This window comes from Phaseolus vulgaris, chromosome 10, assembly GCF_051622355.1.
Source record: "Phaseolus vulgaris cultivar YP4 chromosome 10, ASM5162235v1, whole genome shotgun sequence".
In the NCBI taxonomy this organism is placed as follows: Eukaryota; Viridiplantae; Streptophyta; class Magnoliopsida; order Fabales; family Fabaceae; genus Phaseolus; species Phaseolus vulgaris.
In genome coordinates, this window is record NC_143507.1 from 41,467,205 (window position 1) to 41,486,569 (window position 19,365).

The 19,365-nt window shown below is 34.3% G+C and overlaps 2 protein-coding genes across 13 annotated transcripts; one reads left to right on the forward strand and one right to left on the reverse strand.

Moving 5' to 3' along the window:
* The first annotated feature begins 957 nt into the window (after positions 1-957).
* Positions 958-10,850, forward strand: LOC137818420 (protein LATE ELONGATED HYPOCOTYL). Of its 10 annotated transcripts, none has more exons than XM_068621843.2 (9): positions 1,025-1,400; positions 1,526-1,646; positions 1,754-1,779; positions 1,914-2,215; positions 2,305-2,416; positions 2,599-2,660; positions 8,401-8,616; positions 8,761-10,134; positions 10,212-10,850. In XM_068621843.2, the coding sequence occupies exons 4-9, from the start codon at positions 2,177-2,179 to the stop codon at positions 10,578-10,580; spliced, it is 2,172 nt and encodes a 723-aa protein (XP_068477944.1). In that variant the 5' UTR covers positions 1,025-1,400; positions 1,526-1,646; positions 1,754-1,779; positions 1,914-2,176; the 3' UTR covers positions 10,581-10,850. The 10 variants fall into 10 exon arrangements, with proteins under 10 accessions (XP_068477942.1, XP_068477944.1, XP_068477947.1 ...); XM_068621844.2 differs by having other exon boundaries at positions 1,117-1,400; positions 1,526-1,641; XM_068621848.2 differs by having other exon boundaries at positions 1,134-1,400; positions 1,526-1,641; positions 1,754-1,855; positions 2,014-2,215.
* A 1,749-nt stretch (positions 10,851-12,599) lies between these two features.
* On the reverse strand, positions 12,600-17,314 carry LOC137818421 (Protein kinase superfamily protein). 3 transcript variants are annotated; one of them, XR_016516335.1, is made up of 13 exons: positions 16,823-17,246; positions 16,364-16,481; positions 16,031-16,089; positions 15,532-15,596; positions 15,057-15,150; positions 14,885-14,965; positions 14,689-14,800; positions 14,462-14,516; positions 14,235-14,362; positions 13,816-14,163; positions 13,289-13,583; positions 13,128-13,198; positions 12,600-13,022 (listed from the first exon to the last, which is right to left on the reverse strand). XR_016516335.1 is itself a non-coding variant. In XM_068621851.2 (13 exons), exons 1-13 carry the CDS (start codon positions 17,057-17,059, stop codon positions 12,792-12,794), a joined length of 1,884 nt encoding a protein of 627 aa, XP_068477952.2. In that variant the 5' UTR covers positions 17,060-17,314; the 3' UTR covers positions 12,600-12,791. The 3 variants fall into 3 exon arrangements, 2 of the variants coding, with proteins under 2 accessions (XP_068477952.2, XP_090152649.1); XM_068621851.2 differs by having other exon boundaries at positions 13,816-14,180; positions 14,262-14,362; positions 16,823-17,314; XM_090296523.1 differs by lacking the exon at positions 16,031-16,089 and having other exon boundaries at positions 13,816-14,180; positions 14,262-14,362.
* Positions 17,315-19,365: the final 2,051 nt, after the last annotated feature.

A 19,365-nucleotide genomic window follows, 5' to 3' on the forward strand; every position in this document is an offset into this window, starting at 1 on the left:
ATTTGACATATATTTTCGATTAGTTTAAGTGTATTTTACAAAATTAATTAATTTAGTTATGGTAGATATGTTGTATAAATAAGAATTTGCATTAACACTTGTTCTGGTTATTAATTGAAAGTTGTTGTTCAATTTTAATAATGTGATGAGAGTTGAGAAAATATTTATCAAAAAGAAAAATAAACTAGTTGTAATATCTTATTATAATGAATTTGATAGTCGACACACTGACTTGAACGTCAGAATGCAATTATAGGTATTCGACCTATAAAGCACACGACACGTCAATGAATTATGTATCAGTGAACAAATATTACCTAGGTCTCGTATTCACACATGTACACAAATTTTTATTAGAATTTACTTAAACATTTTTGGAACAAAATAGAGATGCAGATTTTAATATATATTCCGTAATATAAAATATATAAAACATGATTTGAGATGATAAGGATAATTAACCCCGCACAAGAGGTTTTTCCAAATTAAGAAACAAAAGAACGGTACAAGTTCAGGTTCGCACCTGATCACAGTGTATGTCACACGCACGGAGGGAGCTTCCTCCAATAAAACGCCACGTGCCGGTCACTGGAAAATGAGTGGCCACGCTGGCCGAATACCCCACCACTAGATTCAAGTGGCCATGCGTCGTGCAACCGAGTGACCGGGAGCGAACGGTCAATCTCGCCACGTCAGAAGCTGGCGAAGCTTTTACGGAGCTAAGACCTCAGCCATGAAGTTTGTGGATGAGATTCCAGCGAGATAAAATAAATCTTTTCCTAAAAGAGTGCTGATATATCTTAATACTAAAAATAGTAAAAAAATATACACTTCACACTCTAATAAATTAATATTTAATTAAAAAATATTATTATAATGTATTGTCAAATATGTATATACTGTACAGTGTCAAGAAATATTTTCCTAAAATAAAAACTGCATACCGAGAAAATAAGTAGAGAAAGAAAGTGAAAAAAAATTAGGAAAAGTGCAAAGGTGTAAGCATCAGCACGAAGAACCAGTAGTTTGGCGCCACTTGTAGCTTTTCCATAAGCGGAGTCTTCTCCGTCTCAAAAAAATAAAATAAGGAGTCGTTAATTTTCGGAAGAAAATAATAAATCCACACGAAATTATAGTGGCTGAGATTGCTCCTGGCGCTTAAACACTTTCGGGGTGAGTGTGCTGTAGCAATTTCGGGTTCTGTATTTGGTTTCGTTTCAGCAAAACCTCTCTTCTTCTTCTGATTGCTTCCATCGATTTTTCGATTTTCTCTTTTTCGGTTTGCGATTTGAACTCTATTCGATTCGCCATTGCCGGAAAATGAGTCCGCCGGCGAGTGTCCGGTGATGATCGCTCACGCGAGAGGTTCTTCTTATTTGATGCCATGGTTTCGTTCCGAGGTATTCGTTTTCCTTTTTTTATTTTATTTTGTTTTACTTTATTTTATTTGTTCTGTTTGGTTTCCGAGAAAATTGAACCGAACTGCTGAGAACGGATTTACCTCATCTGGATTTGGATGTAACAGGTGCTGTCAGTACTCGCAGCTTGACGCTGTTGAGTTGAATTTCGATGGTTTTGAGTTGCTTTGTGATTATTTTTTCTCGGCAACCAAACAGCAGGAATCGAAATTTGCACTGATTAGTAAAGTATTTGTGGAAGTGAAGATAGAAATAGTTGTTATTGTTGACGTTGTGAATTTTTTGGTTTGTTTCTATACTAATTGTAGTTTCCCTCTCTTTTCCGCGTTTGAAAGGTTTTGGCGCTGTCGAGTTCGTTTTGGTGAGGATTCTGATTAAGGAAATTTTCTTTTATTCATCCAGAGCAGAATCGTCTCTCTAACTCTCTCTCTCACTCGGTTGAGTCTTGAAATTTGTTGAAACTTTATTTTTTCTTCTTCTTCATCTTCTATGCAGTACTGTTTTACGTGTGACATGTGAATTGGAATGCTTATTCCAGCTGATTCAAAACAGAGACGGATCTCTTCCTATTGTTCTCGCTTTGTTTCTTTTGCAGTAGCATCACCTCAATACCTTCTTCAGAGTCTGCTCACTTTCACCACAACGGCTTTACTTTTTACTGTGTTTCGTGTCACAAAAAATGAAAGGCGGTATTCCTTGTATCCACTCCTTGTCAGGGAAGATCTGAAGCAGCGGTAGCTGGCCGCTGACGTCCGGTAATGGACGCGTACTCCTCTGGAGAAGAAGTCGTTGTAAAGGTAAGAGTTATTTTGATATATGTGGAAGTTTCTCGTGTAGGGGAGTTAATTTTGGTATTGTAGTCTGAGTACTTAACTGGCTTTTGCAGACGAGAAAACCGTATACGATCACAAAGCAAAGGGAACGATGGACAGAGGAGGAGCATAATAGGTTTCTAGAAGCTTTGAAACTGCACGGGCGAGCATGGCAGCGCATAGAAGGTGATTGTCTGTTTATCATGTTTGCCTCAAGATCTTCTGTCCTTCTTCCTTTCTAAAGATTAGTGAAATGTCCTGTTGGAAAATGGCTTGAATCGATCTCCATATTTGATTTAATCTTGACTGAAACTTTCTTTTTCTTTCTTCCATGGCCTGTCCCCCTCTTGGTGTTTTCTTCTATACAGAGCATATAGGAACAAAGACTGCCGTGCAAATCAGGAGTCACGCACAGAAGTTCTTTACAAAGGTCAATGGGTACCTTCTCACTTTTGTTTATCAGCTACATACTTTCCAATCGAATAGAACTCCTAAATGAACACATTCATAACTAAATTGAACTAGAACACCTCTAGGGCTTGGATTGATTTGAACACAGAGATCTACAATAGTCATGATTAACTGCTTTGCCTGATCTTGCAACCATCCCAAATAGACTCTAAGCAGATGCATACTTTAGCTTGCACCAAGAAAGTAGTAGTGTTCTATAACATTATTTCTGTTCCGTAATGGCCTCCTCTGTATCAGGTTTTCCTCTTTTGCTTATATAGTAATGATTTTTTATCCTTTTCCCTGTTAAGCTCTTATCAGATATTTGATCATTATTCATTATTTTTGAGTTAACAATATTTCAATGATTATATAAGATCGTGTTACTTAATTATTTAACAATTTTATTTAACCATTAAATATTATAATCTCATAGGCAATGAATAATGATAAAAGATATAAAATCTCAAGGACTTGGAAAAAATAGGAAATCATAGCTATAAAAGCGAAAGAGGAAAACTAATAATGCAGATTATAAACGGATAAACTTAATTGTATGGAATAGCTTTTTCCTTCACCTTATATTGAGGAGCCATTCAGGAAAACTTTCATACTAAATCAACAAATGGTTCATCTGTATCAGTGAAAAGCTATAGCACTTTGGCAAGGTGATCATTTTGTCCCTCTGTTGCTTATTGCGAATTCAAAAGTTGGTATGGTTGTCGCAGGATTCTACCAACAATGGGGTTTATTTGTCAAAATGATCTAGTATAGTGTCAGAAGTGGAATTAGCACAAGGACAATTCAGGAAATGGAAGGGAATAATTCTGTTAGGAATAATGGACAGGTGGCATCCGATTCTATGATTTTGGGCAACTGAAAAAGTGGAAGGATGAGGATGGCAAATTCACGTATGAAAGAGTATGTGTGAGCTGACAAAGTAGTTATATAGTACATGAGGGAGGGAGGATGGGGTGTGTGGTATTATATTCTGTTTTCTCCCTTCTTGTCTTTGTATTTGCTATCGCTGCATAGCATTCTTCTTCTGACTTACTTTTACCATCCATACGATAATATACAGAGGTTATTCCATTTGTGCTTGCGACAGTTTTTGTTTTTTTGGCTACCCTAATTGAGGATCTAGCATCATTACATTTGGTGCTCTCGTTCCTGCTCATCCATGGATGAAAACTGTTCTCGAACGGGTATTGGAACCTAAAGAACGATTGCTCTTCCACTCCCTTCGATCGGTCACTGTCACTGCTAACTTCCTGTTTCGCCTTCCTCCTCTCAGTCGTCTGGTCCCACAGGCTGGGATGGTACCTTCCAACGCTCAAGTCAGTTAGGGTGTCGACATTCAGAGTACTGGAGATAATGACGTACCTGGTTCTTGAAATTTGTGCTATTTATATTACCTTAATGAGTCTTTGTTGGTGGATCAGATTAGGGGGTTGGTTCATGTTTAGGGTTGTGTTAAACAACCCTTAATTGTGGATTAACCCCGTTGACTTGGTCAACCCATAGCTCGTCGTCATGGGTCAGTCGGTCATGTGTCGTCACATGACCTTCTCATTATGGTTGATTGGTTGAGAGTCTAGTTCCCGACCGACTCATTGTGGTTGATTCGGTCGTCCCAGTACAATTCATAACATGGCATTAGAGGTTCTATAAACTTGTGGTTGGGAGTTTGATCCTTGTCGACACAATTCTTCTTTAGAAATAGTTAAAGTTCTGCACAAGGTATATGGACTTGTTTATTATCCGTTCTTCATGCCTGAAAGGTTCTTTTGTGAGGATCATGTTAGAAATGTAATACAAAAGGTCACTAATGTTCCTTAACCTAACAGTTTAAGTTTTGGGGATAATTGGTTGTGAAAAATGGCAAATGAAAAACTGACATATGCTTGTGATGTGGTGTAGAAGCATCGTAGCCTACCAGCACTTATGCCAATACTTGCAGAGTTTGATTCAGTAATAAGGCAAGACAGAGTTATTTTTGGTTTCTTTGGACTGGCCTTTTGGTTTTCACTTTATTTCTTTGGATGGATTTGTTTTACCCAACATTCATTTGGAACGTAAACTATATTTCAATTTACTCACACTTGGCATCTTTAGGGCTTCCTGAAAATTAGTGGCAACTTGCAATACCATCAATTAGAGGTTGAATAGATATTGGTCATTTGTGGAATTGAAGCAGAACTGAAGGAAGTAGACCGTGATCAAAATTTCTGTCCGCTCTGCCTATTTTGTTGAAATGTATATTACCCTTAATCAAATTCAGTTCTGAAACATTTTAGAAAATTTCATCAGACTGTTTGTAATTATCGGAACTTTGTCTTTATTGAAAAGAATCCCATTTAGTAAAATGTTGTGAGAGGGTGAGCCTTGCACTACGGTATTGGTGACTTGTTAGTCATGGGCTTGAATCCAGAAGCATTCTGCTTGCTTATATGTAAGGGGAAGGCATACAATTACCCTCCCCTCTACCTTCCCGAGGAGATGAGCCTCCAACAATGGAGTATGTTAGTTTAGTAAAATATTACCAGATTTGCTTACAGAATTCACAATGTAGATACAAGATTTCAGAGGTAAATGGTATAGAGGTTTTAGACAGGTCATATTTAGGGAACTGGCTTAGTTGTATGATGAACTGTAAAGTGACACGGTTTGTGAGTGCACAAATTTGAGGGTGGGGGGAAGATGGTGATTGGTCGTCCATGGTTTGTCAAATACATCAGTGTTGCTCTTTAGAAAGCAATGTGTAACAGATAAAATTTTGTTCTTAGTTTGAGGTGAATGACGAGAGTATATATCTGTTTGGTAAAGTTTTAGTGAGTCACTAAAGTCTCTATATATGAAGTTCAGATTTTTTTTTCTATAGGTGCAGATAGTGGCTACTTCTATTGTTTGGTGGTGAGAGAACAATCAATTTCTATCTGAAGAGTTGAAGAGTGTATGAAGGTGCATTGAAGATTTAAAGTTTAATGATTTTATTCATTTGGCATTTTCAGTGGTGGAACAATCAAATTCAATATTGTGATGAACCATATCTGCTAGAGCTTACCAATGCGTTGCTGAGAATAAGAAAATAACGAGGGGTGAATGTCTTATATTTGCTAGATTTTCTTAGAGGAAGTTACACAGATTAATTGATTCACCATGGAAAGAGTGCAGTACTCATTTTGGGAGGTGGGAAGTTTCGTGACACAGTAAATTGTTTGATACTGGAACATGATTCTCATATCATGTGTTGATAGTGGAGTAGAATTTTTAATGGTGGATCATGGAATTAACAGCCACATAGATTAGATTCACTAGAACAATTGTTGCCTTCCAAATTAATAAGGATTCTTCAAGGTCTTGATGATTTTAAGGACATTAGGGTTGTTAGCTTATACGTTATGATATTGATCTATATATAATTAGAAAAGTTTATCCTTCAAAAAAGAGGTGGCTGGAGTTCCAGCTATAGGATGCTGGCGTGCGTTGTCACACAGAAAGACCAGACGACCTCTATATTAGTATCTTCAATCTTAGAGGTAAGTAAATCGATTTATTGGAGTATTAATATTGCTCATGCTAATTTGTACAAGAGCTTAATGTCTAAATACAATTGCTTATTATTAGTTCAAAGATGGACAATAAATGTGTAAATGCTCTATATCCCTCTCCATTGGGAAAGAATTTCCACATTTCAATGATGGGGGCTGGTTTGGCCAAGTAATCAATTTGATTATGTAATTCATTTAACTGTTTTCTTTTTTGTGAACATTTAACTGTGCTAGTGTCAAAGAATAGAACTTCTCAAAGCTATGACTACTAGATGCAGAAAAAAGTTTTCACCCTTACAACTCAAAATGTACTACTATTCACCTCTGAACTTACATGGATTTAAACAGAGTTTAATAGAAATTCTTACATATGAGCTGAATCCCGAGAAATAAAACCAGAAATGCTTAATTAGAATGCTTATTTGTCGGGGTCAAGAATTAACAAAACCAAGCTTTGACATCATATTTAACTTGACCGTTATACAGCTCAAAGGAAAGGCTGTCATCGTCTAGTGGATAGTGATCTCTGATTAATATGAAACATTTCTCAATAAAACATGTTTTTATACAGAAGTGATAAATGGAAAAAGAGGATTTTACCTCCTGAAAAATGTTAAAGATTAATGTAATATGCGCACACACATTTTTAAAGAAAGGGAAGAGCAGATTGAAGCTGAAGAATGTGTATTTGAATGGCCCGATAACAGGTCTATAAGTAAAGATAATTGTCTCTCTAAATTTCATTTGACCAGAGAAACTTCTTGAAATGCCTTTTGTATATTTCCCTTAACTTGAATGGCCGAAAGAACCAGTCCAATGCTTAAACATAATTTGATAGAATATTACTTTCACATATAACATTGCTGTCCTCTGGTAGTATAGTGGATCATCACAGAAACAAGAGTGATCAGATTAAGTGTGATAAGTGAGGCCATTAATATGCATGTTTATATGCTCTGTGAGAAACACACACCTCTTTCATTAGCCAATTCAAGCCTAATTTTACTTTACAATAAATAAAGTGCATTAGATTTCATTTTATGATTTAAAGATAATGAACTAGGCCTAACTGAAGAAGTGCGGATTACTCCACTCACTTATGAAAAATACTTGTCTTTGACCATTACCTAACTGATGTGGATCTTGAGTCTTAAAGCACCCTTAATATCTTCGGGAGAGGACATCTGTAACGTTAATTTTACAGGATTAGGCATCTATGAAGTCCAACCTCAAGGTAGGCATCTGTAACAATTTCTCTTGTTTGTCAAGGCTAGCATGAGAAGAGTTAGAGGGTTTTCGAGGGAAGTGGACTCACATCTGGTGTCAGCTAACCATCCTATACACCAGTCGTTAACAAAAAAATAGTGAAAAGAGGATTATATATCCAAGAGAAAAAAATTTAAACATCAAATGAAAAGAAAATTTAAGTTTGAAGGCAAAGCAAATAGTGAATGAAAAAGGAAGGGAGAGTATTGGTTGTACCAATCCCTTGGGACGGGGTTTTGGTGTCATTAGCCTGGCCACTGTAGTTAAGTAACCAGAGGTAGAACTATTTATTTATCATGGAATTTGAAACAGAAATTTCATATATAGATAGTTTGAAAACATCTCCAACTGCCTATGCTTATATTTTGTAGTGGTTTAAGGATCACCAAGGCTCTAATTCCTCTGGAGTTCCAACCACCATCATAATAGAAAATAACTTTTGTTTTCGAACATATGAAATTAATTTCTTTGAAAATGAAAGATTTAGCTTCCCAAGATCTTAAACTAGTCTTCAAGCTAAACTTGTCAAGTTGTGTTCGCGCACAAGTTAAAAGTGCTGGCTTCTGCAAATTTTTTGGAACTGCTACCACCATGTAGTTTCATAGGGCTATGTTTTGGAAATGTCGAGACTATTACGGTTTGCAGCCCATCAAATCCATATGCATCTTGATTACATCCACAGCTGATTTTTTTCCATCAACTTCGTTGAACAATATTTCTGAATGTTTTCTTTTCTAAGCTTTAGTGCTTGAATGCACTGATGCGTTACAGCTATTTCTATTATCCAAAAAGTATTATGGAAATTATGCTTTAGAAAAAACGCTATAATACTCCAGTTAGCGCTTTTAATGGTTTTTATGAAACTTTATTTGCTGAGAATACCATTTGGACTTTTACTTCCAGTTGGAGAAAGAGGCCCTTGTAAAGGGTGTTCCAATTGGACAAGCTCTTGACATAGATATTCCCCCTCCACGGCCCAAAAGAAAACCAAGCAATCCTTATCCTCGGAAGACCACGATTGGTACCGCAACATTACATAGTGGAGCAAAGGATGGAAATTTGGTTGAATCTTCACATAACAACCAAGCACTGGACTTGGAAAAAGAACCACTTCCGGAGGTTAATATTATATACGTGTGTGTGTGTGTATATATATATATATATATATATATATATATATATTTGTGTGTGTTTCACTTTCACAGTTTTTTTTTCAGTTTCCTTTGTCAGTAACATAATTCAGCCTTTTCCTTATTTTATTAGAAATATGATTTAGACGAGGGGCTAACAACAGTAAAGGAAAATAAGGATGAGAACTGCTCAAAAGTATTTAAAGTTATCCAGGAGGTACCCTGTTCCTCTATATCTTCAGCAAACAGGAGTTCAATATCTATGTCAGTGCCGCTGGGAAATTCATGCGTATTAAAGGAGATTACAAGTTCAGTGAAAGAGGTAATAACTCGAGATGAAAATACTGAATCATTTCTGACTGTTGAACTTGGAAACAGGAATTTGGAGATCAATGATGGAAAACAGGCTAATGGCACTAGTAAAAACTCCACGTTGGAGAATTCTGATGCTTTACAAACGAAATTGGTTCAAAATGAGAAAACAGATGGTCTCGATAGTGCATTAACAATAGATGGGATGCAAGGCAATCAGAATTACCCTAGACATGTAACTGTGCACGTTGTTGACGGGAAACTTGGAACAAGTACTCAAAATCCATCACAAGATATGCTGTTTCGAGACTCTATGTTTCAGCCAATAGGAGGGGATAATGGGCAACCAAATCTTTTCACCAATTCAGCTCCAACGAACACAAGTGAAAGTCAAAATAATACAGCACGATCTTCTGTTCATCAATCATTTCTTCCGTATCCTCCCTTCACACAGCACAATCAGGACGATTACCAATCATTTCTTCACATGTCTTCCACGTTTTCTAATCTTGTTGTCTCTACCTTGCTGCAAAACCCAGCAGCCCATGTTGCAGCAAGTTTCGCAGCTACATTTTGGCCTTATGCAAATCCAGAAACTTCAGCAGATTCTCCTAGGTGCTCCCAAGGAGGTTTCACATCTAGACAAATCGGTTCCCCTCCAAGCGTTGCAGCTATTGCAGCAGCTACTGTAGCTGCTGCAACTGCGTGGTGGGCAGCTCATGGATTGCTTCCTTTGTGTCTTCCTCTTCATGCTGCTTTTGCCTGTCCTCCTGCATCAGTGACTGCAGTCCCATCAATGAATCCTCCTGTGCAAGATCAGAAGCATCCAGAATACTCGGAAGCACCGCAAGCTCAACATTCAGATTCAAAGTCACTAGCTGTCATTTCATCAGATTCTGAGACTGGAAATGCCAAGTTAAATACTTCACCAAAGGCTACTGATCATGTGACGAACGAAACAATTTCTGAGCACCTTGATTCCGACAAAACAAAGGGCAGAAAACAGGTTGACCGTTCCTCGTGTGGTTCCAACACAGCCTCAAGCAGCGATGTGGAAACTGATGCACTAGGGAAGGATGAGAAAGGGAAGGAAGAGCCTGAAACACCCGACGCTAACAATTTAGCCATTGAGTTTAGTAATCGTCGTAGAAGCATTTACAACCTTACTGATTCTTGGAAAGAGGTCTCTTCAGAGGTATCCCAGTTACCTTAATGAAATCTTAATACAACATTTGTATGTGTTGTTTCTCTTCTCATGCTACTTGTTTTCAGGGGAGACTAGCATTTCAGGCTCTATTCTCCAGAGAGGTGTTGCCTCAAAGCTTTTCACCTCCTCATGCTCTAAAGAATAAGGACCAAATGGACATCACCAATGATTACAAGCAAAACATAGCCGACAGAAATGAAGACCTTGACAGCAAGAAATGCAGTTCTAATGCACTGCATAAAATTCCGTCGTTTGTAGAAAATAACGTGGGACTGTTAACCATTGGGCTTGGACAAGGAAAGCTTAAGACTCGTCGAACAGGCTTTAAACCCTACAAAAGATGTTCCGTGGAGGCCAGGGAAAATAGGGTTGGAGCGAACTGTGAAGAGAAAGGTTGTAAGAGAATACGTTTGGAAGGGGATACTTCGACTTGAGGTTTGATACATGCATGCAATAACATAAAGGCAACCTTTGGTTTTTGCATATCATTTCTTAATCCCCCTCAACTGTGTACCTATATTATTTATTTCTAATTCTGCAGCTCACGAAACTTGTCGTGTAGATGTGTGTGTACCATGTACGCTCTTTTACTATCTTGAACTGGTGTTAATGCTGTTAAAAACCCCGCTAAATAGACTTTAGATAAGAAACATTAAGTATTGTTTGAGCCTGAACATTAAGTAATTTACCATCCTTCACAGCCACTTTCCACGTTTTACTTGTAATTGTTTTGCATCTATCTATGAACTACTTTTTTCTTTCAAAAACTACCCAGATTTAACCAGAATGTATTCAGACTAGAAGATACGCTTGTATCTTGATGTCCTAGATGCATTACGTTGAATGGGATAGATGTCATTTTCTTTTTTCCATTTTAGACTTCGAAGTTTTGTTTGCTTCCTTCAAGTTATGTTACTAAATTTCCAATCTTAATTTTCTAGATGATTAGTTATATTAACTAATTTGCTCTCTTTTTATCAATATATTTCTCAATAGTTTTTCATCAAATTCTATTTTGAAATGAAAATCAGTGATACTGAAATAATAAATTTGAATTGTTTGGGCTTACTAAGCGATCTGTGTTTGGCGAAGGAACACTTTCTTCCTTCCTTGGGAGTTTATTCCTGCACCCCTACATTTTTCTTTCTGCACTCCTACATTCTTTAAAATACCAAAATTACTCTTTCACATTTTATGTGATTCTAGAATAGGGGTTCTAAGAAAAAAGTGTTTCCAGAATAGGGGTTCTATAAGCAAAGAGTGTTTTCAGAATAGAAAATCCATAAGACAAAATATCATTGGGAATATCCTTTCTGGAATACATTTTTTTAAATAAATTCCAGATTGGTAAATCCAGAATTAATAAAATGAGTTCCAGAAAATATGTTCTGGAAATATTTTGGAAAGAGAAATCTGAAAGTCATTTTTAAAATGGGTAAAATAGTTAGGGTGCAGGAAGAAATTTGTTAGGGTGCAAGAAGAAACAACCCTCTTCCTTTTGCATTTTTGGCCATTCAACCCCTTTATATGCTGCACTTCCATAAAAATTGAATGACTGTTTCTTCGCACCTCCATATATTTTTCTGCCACTCCCATACAAAACATAAAAATATCTTTTTATCCTTCTTGTGTCACCCACCTGCATATTCTGAATTACATAATCCAGAAGTTAATTTCGGATTCGAAAATAACTTATGGACTATGTAATCCAAAATATATTTCTAAAAAATGGTATTCCGAATTATATAATCCAAATAAGAGTAGCTTTTAAATTATGTAATCCAGATACGCATTTGAAAAAAGGCTTTCGGATTACATAATCCAAAAGCTAATATCATATTAGAAAAGACTTCTGAACTATGTAATCCAGAAACTAATCATACATCTAAAAAAAAAGGCTTTCGACTTATGTAATCCAAAATATTAGATAGGGATATTTTTGGAAATACCAAAATTTATGGAGGTGAGAAAAGAACATATGAAGTTGCAGTAAGAAACAGTCAAATTGAATTTTTAATTTTATCTTTCAAAAATATGTAATTCAGATTGTGCATTTTGAAATATATTTTCGTTAATACATTCTTGAATCCATTTGTGATCTGGAAATACATTTTTGAAATGTACATTCCAGATAAAAAAAAAATACTTATTAACTTTACAATTCACAACCTTTCCAGATTATCAGCCAATCCAAAAGTAAGGTTGCTTCATAAATCTAAACTGAGGGTATTTTTTTGACATTTCACCAATCTTGTACGTTAAGAAACCAAATATAGTAAGTTTGTGGTGTGGAACAAAAACATAGAAGCTAGCCATGATTTATTTCACTAATAAAACAATTTTTCTTTAAAAAAACTTGCGCATCATATTTTTGAAATATTTTTCATAATTGTTTCGTATTTTAGAAGAATCCGTTCATCAGATTTGCAAGAGGAAATTTTTCTAAGAAAGAATTTAAATATAATTTTCCACAAGAAATTTCAATTAATTGATAATAGTGTTTTCAAAATTGTATAGAACTATGAACTATACAATATTTACAAATTCCCATGTCAAAGAATTATCATTATATACATAAAATGATGCAGTAAAGGCAAGTCCCCTTTACAAGGCCATGATAGTTGTTATATAACAAGCCGTTACATTTACTTTGATGTAAGTGAATGTGGCTTATTTGAAGAGGACTCCAATGAAGATTTCTTACGAGACTGCAACTTGTGAATGTATTGCAAGATTCTCTCTTTATTAGTGGCAATGAGTGAAAATGGTGGGTTCAGTGGAAGGTTCTCTGCTTCTCTCACCAAAAATGAAAGTAGCAGCATCGCTCTTGAGTAAGATTCATTAGCCCTATCTCTGTTCTCCATATATTCATCTACCTAAAAACATAAAAACATGATTACCTTTTTACATCTTATATGGTCTTTGAGGAAGATTACAAGTTTTGAAGAAAATTTAAAAGTGAACAATATTAGGCTACTTACAGCACCATTGGTCCCGATTGAGAGAGCGCTTTGGAATATAATTTCCATTGCATCTGGCATCTCAGCAGCCCCTGCAATTTGTTTTTGAGAGTAGATAGCTAAGATTGTATCTTTGGATGATATGAAAGGATTTTAAGTTCAGAAACATAAAGAAATCCTACCATCCATATTTTGAATGCGACATGATAGTTTTTCAGCACGATCAACAGCAACAATAAACTCATGTTTGGCCCACATGGACACAGATGGAGGATCACTAAAATCTATTTTCGGTTCTGAAGTCTGTGATAACTCCATATTAATTGAAGATCTGGATTCATTAGATGAACTGCTCTCAGGCAACTCATTTCCAGTAAGAGAGGCTAGCCAAGAGTTACTAATTTCTAAAGCCTTCTTCCATATCGCCAAAACCACCAACTCAACTGCAAGTGACTCTAGATACAGTCCTTTACCATACTGCAACAAATAACCATTAAAATTAAGATGGCTGGTTTGTTTATCATTGTGATGTGTGATGCAGCATAGAATAAAACATTCATATGACAGACAGAGAAAAGAACTGAAAAAATGCACAGGAACATAGAACTCAGTGGTTAGATATGGGATCATGCCATCACGAGAACAAAGTCAATAACAATCTATAAAAATATTAATGTAATGATCTTTGGTTTACTGAACACAAACTCACCTTTTGTTGTGAAAGTTCTTTAAGGATCTTCACATACTGATGCAACAACTCTAACCTGTTTGAAGGGTGCAGTGAGGAAATTTCATGCTCTTTCCTTAAAGGAGTAAACTCAAATGATGCCACACATGTCTCAAGTTTATTGCTTTTTAAATTCTCTAATTCTCTACTGGAGGAAGAGGTCAGATCCTCTGTTTTTTTTGCAACTCCAATATCCAGATCAGTAATCTTTGAATGAGTTAGAGAAATACGGTATAAGGAATCATCTTGCACAGATGCATCGAAGTAGTCAGAAAACGCCTCCAATGATGCAAAATGGGAATTGACAAGGACGTAGTCTTTCTCGACAGACTGCATTAAACGAGAATCTGAATACAAAAGCAAGGATTAGAAACTGTTTACAGTATACAGAGAGTATTAACCTCTGGGTTGATTTGACAAATGAGTACCAGCATCAACAGCCTTCCCCATCTTACGACTTGCAGTAGTTGGAGACATCTCAGACAGAGAGCCACCTGATTGATGAACCGTCAATTTTCGTACGGTAGACCTGTAAGTTATGAATGACAAGAAATCAATACAAATAACTATGAGATTGAAAGAAATGCAACAGGATTCAAGAACTGAAAAAAAATTAAAGAATTATGACCTGGAATTCTGAAGGAAATTGTGGTTGAAGAATGCTTTGAATGTTAATCTCTCATCTGCATATTACAGTGTAACTTTTAATTTTTCTAGAATAAGCTCTAGCCAATTGTTATTAAAAATACACGTATGATAATTTCAACCTTGAACTCACTCCCTTTACACATTTACATATCAGTGCCGCAAAATAAACATGCACAAATGTTCATGACATTAAGTTACAATGAATACCTGGATTTTGACGTAAAAGGTTTCTGCAAAGATCCAAGCAATCAGAATGTAGCTCTTCTAATGCCTCTGGCGGAAAGTTGAGTTCAGTGGATGCCAAAATATTTCGAAAAAGCTGAAACAAAAAATGATGATAAGAAAAAAAGAAAGACACATGACTATTTACCAAAAGAAAATACTGATTGTTCCTTCTCAAAACCTGATATTGATTATTTCCGTCAAATGGTGGCCTCCCAATCACTAGTTGATACAATATTGCTCCAACACTCCATAAATCAGCCTGCATCCATAATATGATTCATATCTTTATGAAGAAAACAATTAACAGACACTAGTAATTACAATTTGATTTCAGTTCTATCTTTTGTCACCTTGGCATCGTACTTTTGATTTTCAATTATCTCTGGAGCCATGTAATAAGGTGAACCACATAGTGTATCAGCCAACCCCTGGGGTGCGAGAGACCTAGAACAGCAATATATCAGGAAACTACCCATTGCAAGAAATTCGTAAGTTCTTTTTAACTTATTGCTTCAACCAGATTGAAGAAAAAAATTTACCAAATATGACAGACCATTTGAATACTTTACATATAAAACTAAAAGGGAGTTATTACATAGAGTTGATGGAGCATCTACAGGCAAATACATTGTTTATAAAGATGGCCTAGGGTAAAGTTAATCAATTTATCAAGACTACAACTATCAACTATATTCCCCAATAAGCAATAAATAAAACATCAAAAAAGGAAAAAAGAAGAAGCAAGTAACAAGTGATTCCAGATTATAACAGCAACGAAGGGAAACATTTTGTTTGCATTGTTTAACATCCAAGAAATCATCATACCTTGCAAAACCAAAATCTCCTATTTTCATAATTGGTGTGGCTGCAGTAGTTGCCAATAGTAAATTCTGCATGTTTAGGAGAAAAATAAATAAAGACATGATAAACGAATTAATATGTGTGCAATAATACCTAAACCAATTATGAGTCTAAAAGTAGTTAGTTATATGGATTTGTAATTTATAACATATTACATACTGATATATGATTCCTAAACTAAGTGGTCTCACAAGTTTCAAAAGTAATCCCTTCTCTACTTGCATGTACTCTTGTCTCTGTCTGTTATTTACTATGCACTTTTCGTTATAGGTATGAAGCTATGATAAATTGATGATTTTATGTAAACACAATGTAAAAGCTCATAACTAAAGCGAAAAACAACAGAGTTCCCAGCAAGCTAATGCTATAATTACCAATGACAATAAATTAAAATACACCAAGACGAACATATATTTGTAAGTGCAATGAAAAGTTTACAACATCACAAAATACAGTGAGATACCGGTGGTTTTAAATCTCTGTGAATGAGGTTCTTTTCTTGAAGCACCTGTAACCCGGCAGCTACAAGAACACCCACATTATAAACGATGGAATTTACCCATTGCATACCATTGAATGAATAGCACAGCAGATGATAAAATAGATTACCACGTTTTGTACAAGGAAAACTACGTAACCATTAAGAAAGTACAAAAATTGGAAAAAGCTATATTAATAAGCAAACATAAATAATTCATAGTAACATATGTTACAAAATAATTAGCAAGCAGCCAAAACAGTCCACCCGAAAGAATTAGTATAGAAAAGACCAAATGATTGAAAAACACTCACTAACCCAATTGCCTCATGAAATGGCGTGCAACCGTTTCAGAAACCTTGCCATGGCGATGAATGTAAGCACCAAGGTCCCCACCAGCACAATACTCCAAAACAAGGTAAATCCTGTCATTGGTCTTAAACCACAACAACAAAGACACACTCATTCTTCTTTTAAAACAAGAATAATCCTACTCCTTTGAACTCAGTTCTATTCGAGATATTGTGCAATACTAAATATAGACACATCTCCAACACAAGTAAATCCCGCATTCTTTCAAACAACAAGATTACAAACAAACAAAAATGTTTTTATTTTATTTTATTTATGAAGAGATAATACTATTCAAAATACTCTCATAAAAATTGTGAGCATCTCTTCGAAGAGTGAGTCACTTCATTTCTGAATTTTGTCTCTTCCTTAGACTCAACCTTTGTTGGTACATAATTGTCAACTAACTAAAAAATCAAAACTTACCTGAATTGTCTCGAAGAGTCTAACGATGTTGGGGTGCTTGATGGTGCTAAGGATAGAAATCTCTTTGAAAAGGTGTTCCTTGACTTTGGGACTGAGTTGTCTCTGATCAATCTCCTTAATTGCAACTTCCAAACCGGAAGCTCGGTGCCTTGAACGGTATACCACGGCAAACGAACCCGACCCGATTGAAGGACCCATTATGTAATCCCCTATCACTCTAGATTCCATCGTTATCATCGTCACCACCCAAAAGTGTTTATTCAACACAATATCTATATAGAGTCATACCCACTTCGAAATCGCTCCAAAGATTCCAACTTGTGCATTTGGGTGAGGAAGATGACGCTGCCCAGTGAAATGAGAGAGTGCCAGTGGAAAAACCAACCTCTACTATCCTTTATTATTTACAAACACTTCTTTCTTCTCTTTTCAATTTTTTTTTTCTGCTCATATAAGATTTGGTTTCACAAGTTTGTTTGTTTGATTTGATTTTTTGTTTCTAAGTTTTTCTGTATATATGTAAATTTGCCAAATTTGGTTGTTATGTTAACAATTTTGAAAATCTGTTTGCACAGATTATTTGTCTTTTTTACCAGTGTTATATTTTTTTAATTCACGCTACAATGAAATTTAATATGTAATTTATATAATTATTTATTTCAAACGAATAATTTGATTTCAGTTTCTGAATTTTAACTACCTACATGGGTTTTGGAGATTTTTGAGAATTTTGAGAATCAGTTTATAATTCTTTTTCTTTTAATAATATTATGTATTATCTGATAGGTTGTTTAGTTTTTTTTAAGATCCTCTCCCAATTTCAATGTGCTTTAAAATTAGTATAAATAAAACTATAGTTATTACATTTTTTTTATCAAATTGATTAAAATCATGACATATTCTCTAAAAGCATGCAATTATTTTTTATGCGGTAATTGTTAATTAGGACTACAAATATTTAATTGAATTATAATTAATTTAATACGTAACAAATAATTAAATAAGTATATTAATTGTTAATGTAATATAAATAATGATTTTTTAATAATATTAAGTATACTAATATATTAAAATAAATGCATGATTATAATAAATAAAATAAAATAAAATGTATATAAGGATGTTACATTGATTAATATTAATAATGACTTTTTTTATTATTCCCTTCCTAAATATTTTTCTTTTTTAGAGTAAACTAAATTTTAAAACATTATAACTTGAATGAACCAAAATTTAAATTAATTTTAGTATACCATGTCAATAAAAAATGTAAGTCTTTATTCAAATATACTTATTTCATAAGTTTTGTCTCTTTAATCTATTCGTATCTAATATAATAAAACATTACATTACATGGTTAAAGAAATATAATAAAATATTGATTATTAAAGAAATAAAAAAGTTTATTATCTCTTGCCCGTAAAGACCAGTTCAAATTCAATTAACAAAGATTAAACCCATATTTTTACAAGAATCAATTCATCACTAAACATATATATTTATTATTCCATTTTTTTTATTGTTTTAATGCTCAGGAAATTTAATAGTGTTATAATTTTTTTAATTAACGATAATAAAATGTACTTTATGTTTAAAGTTTATTATATCATTTAGAGGAATTAAATTCCCACCATTAATCTCTTCTTATACCCATGAATCTCAAGTCAACTTAAAACTATATCTCAGATTTTCCAAATTAACATATTATTTAAATAAATACAATTATATATATAATTAAATATTTTAATTTTATCTGATATTTTTTCGAGTATGTAAGTTATATCATGTGGTTAAAATTCTCTTTATGGCTAAACACATTAATCATAAATTCAACTAAGATTAAAAGGATTAAAAGTAATATAGTATAGAATATGAGATCATTAATCATAAAAATTGTGTTAATAGACATAAAAAATTTAACTTATTTTATAAATAGATTGATCAAAAGGTAAATATTTATCAGATTCAATATTTTTTTAATATTTTATTTAAGAACCAATAATACACCAACACTTAGTAAAAACAATGATCATAACATTAATATTTTAAATCTTAAATCCTAAATTCTAAATCCTAAACAACAAATCCTAAATTCTAGAAAAAATTGATGAATGTATATAAAGGAAGGTAGATAGCAACAACATAAGCATCAAAGTATTCTTTGGCTTGCAGGAATAGATGGAACTTATGCAGCAAATAAGCATAATACCAAACTTAGTCAATGAAAAGAAGAGTAATTGAGTCAACATTCCTTCATCAAGGTAGCAGCAGCTTCACGAAACTTCCATAACACTTTCAGATGATTAAGTCATCACCCACCAGTCAATGTCTTCTATTTTTCATACCTTTGTTATTTGTTTTGTAATTTCAATAAATGTTTCCAATTTGGACTGTTTGAGATTAGATATATCTTTAATTGTGATTCGTGAAAGAGTGAACCTATAATTATTTTAAGAAATATGTGTTATTATCACCAATAGTTTGATACCTGACTCATGTGTGCTGTCATTCAATCTCTCCTTTAATTTCTTTAATTTTTAGTT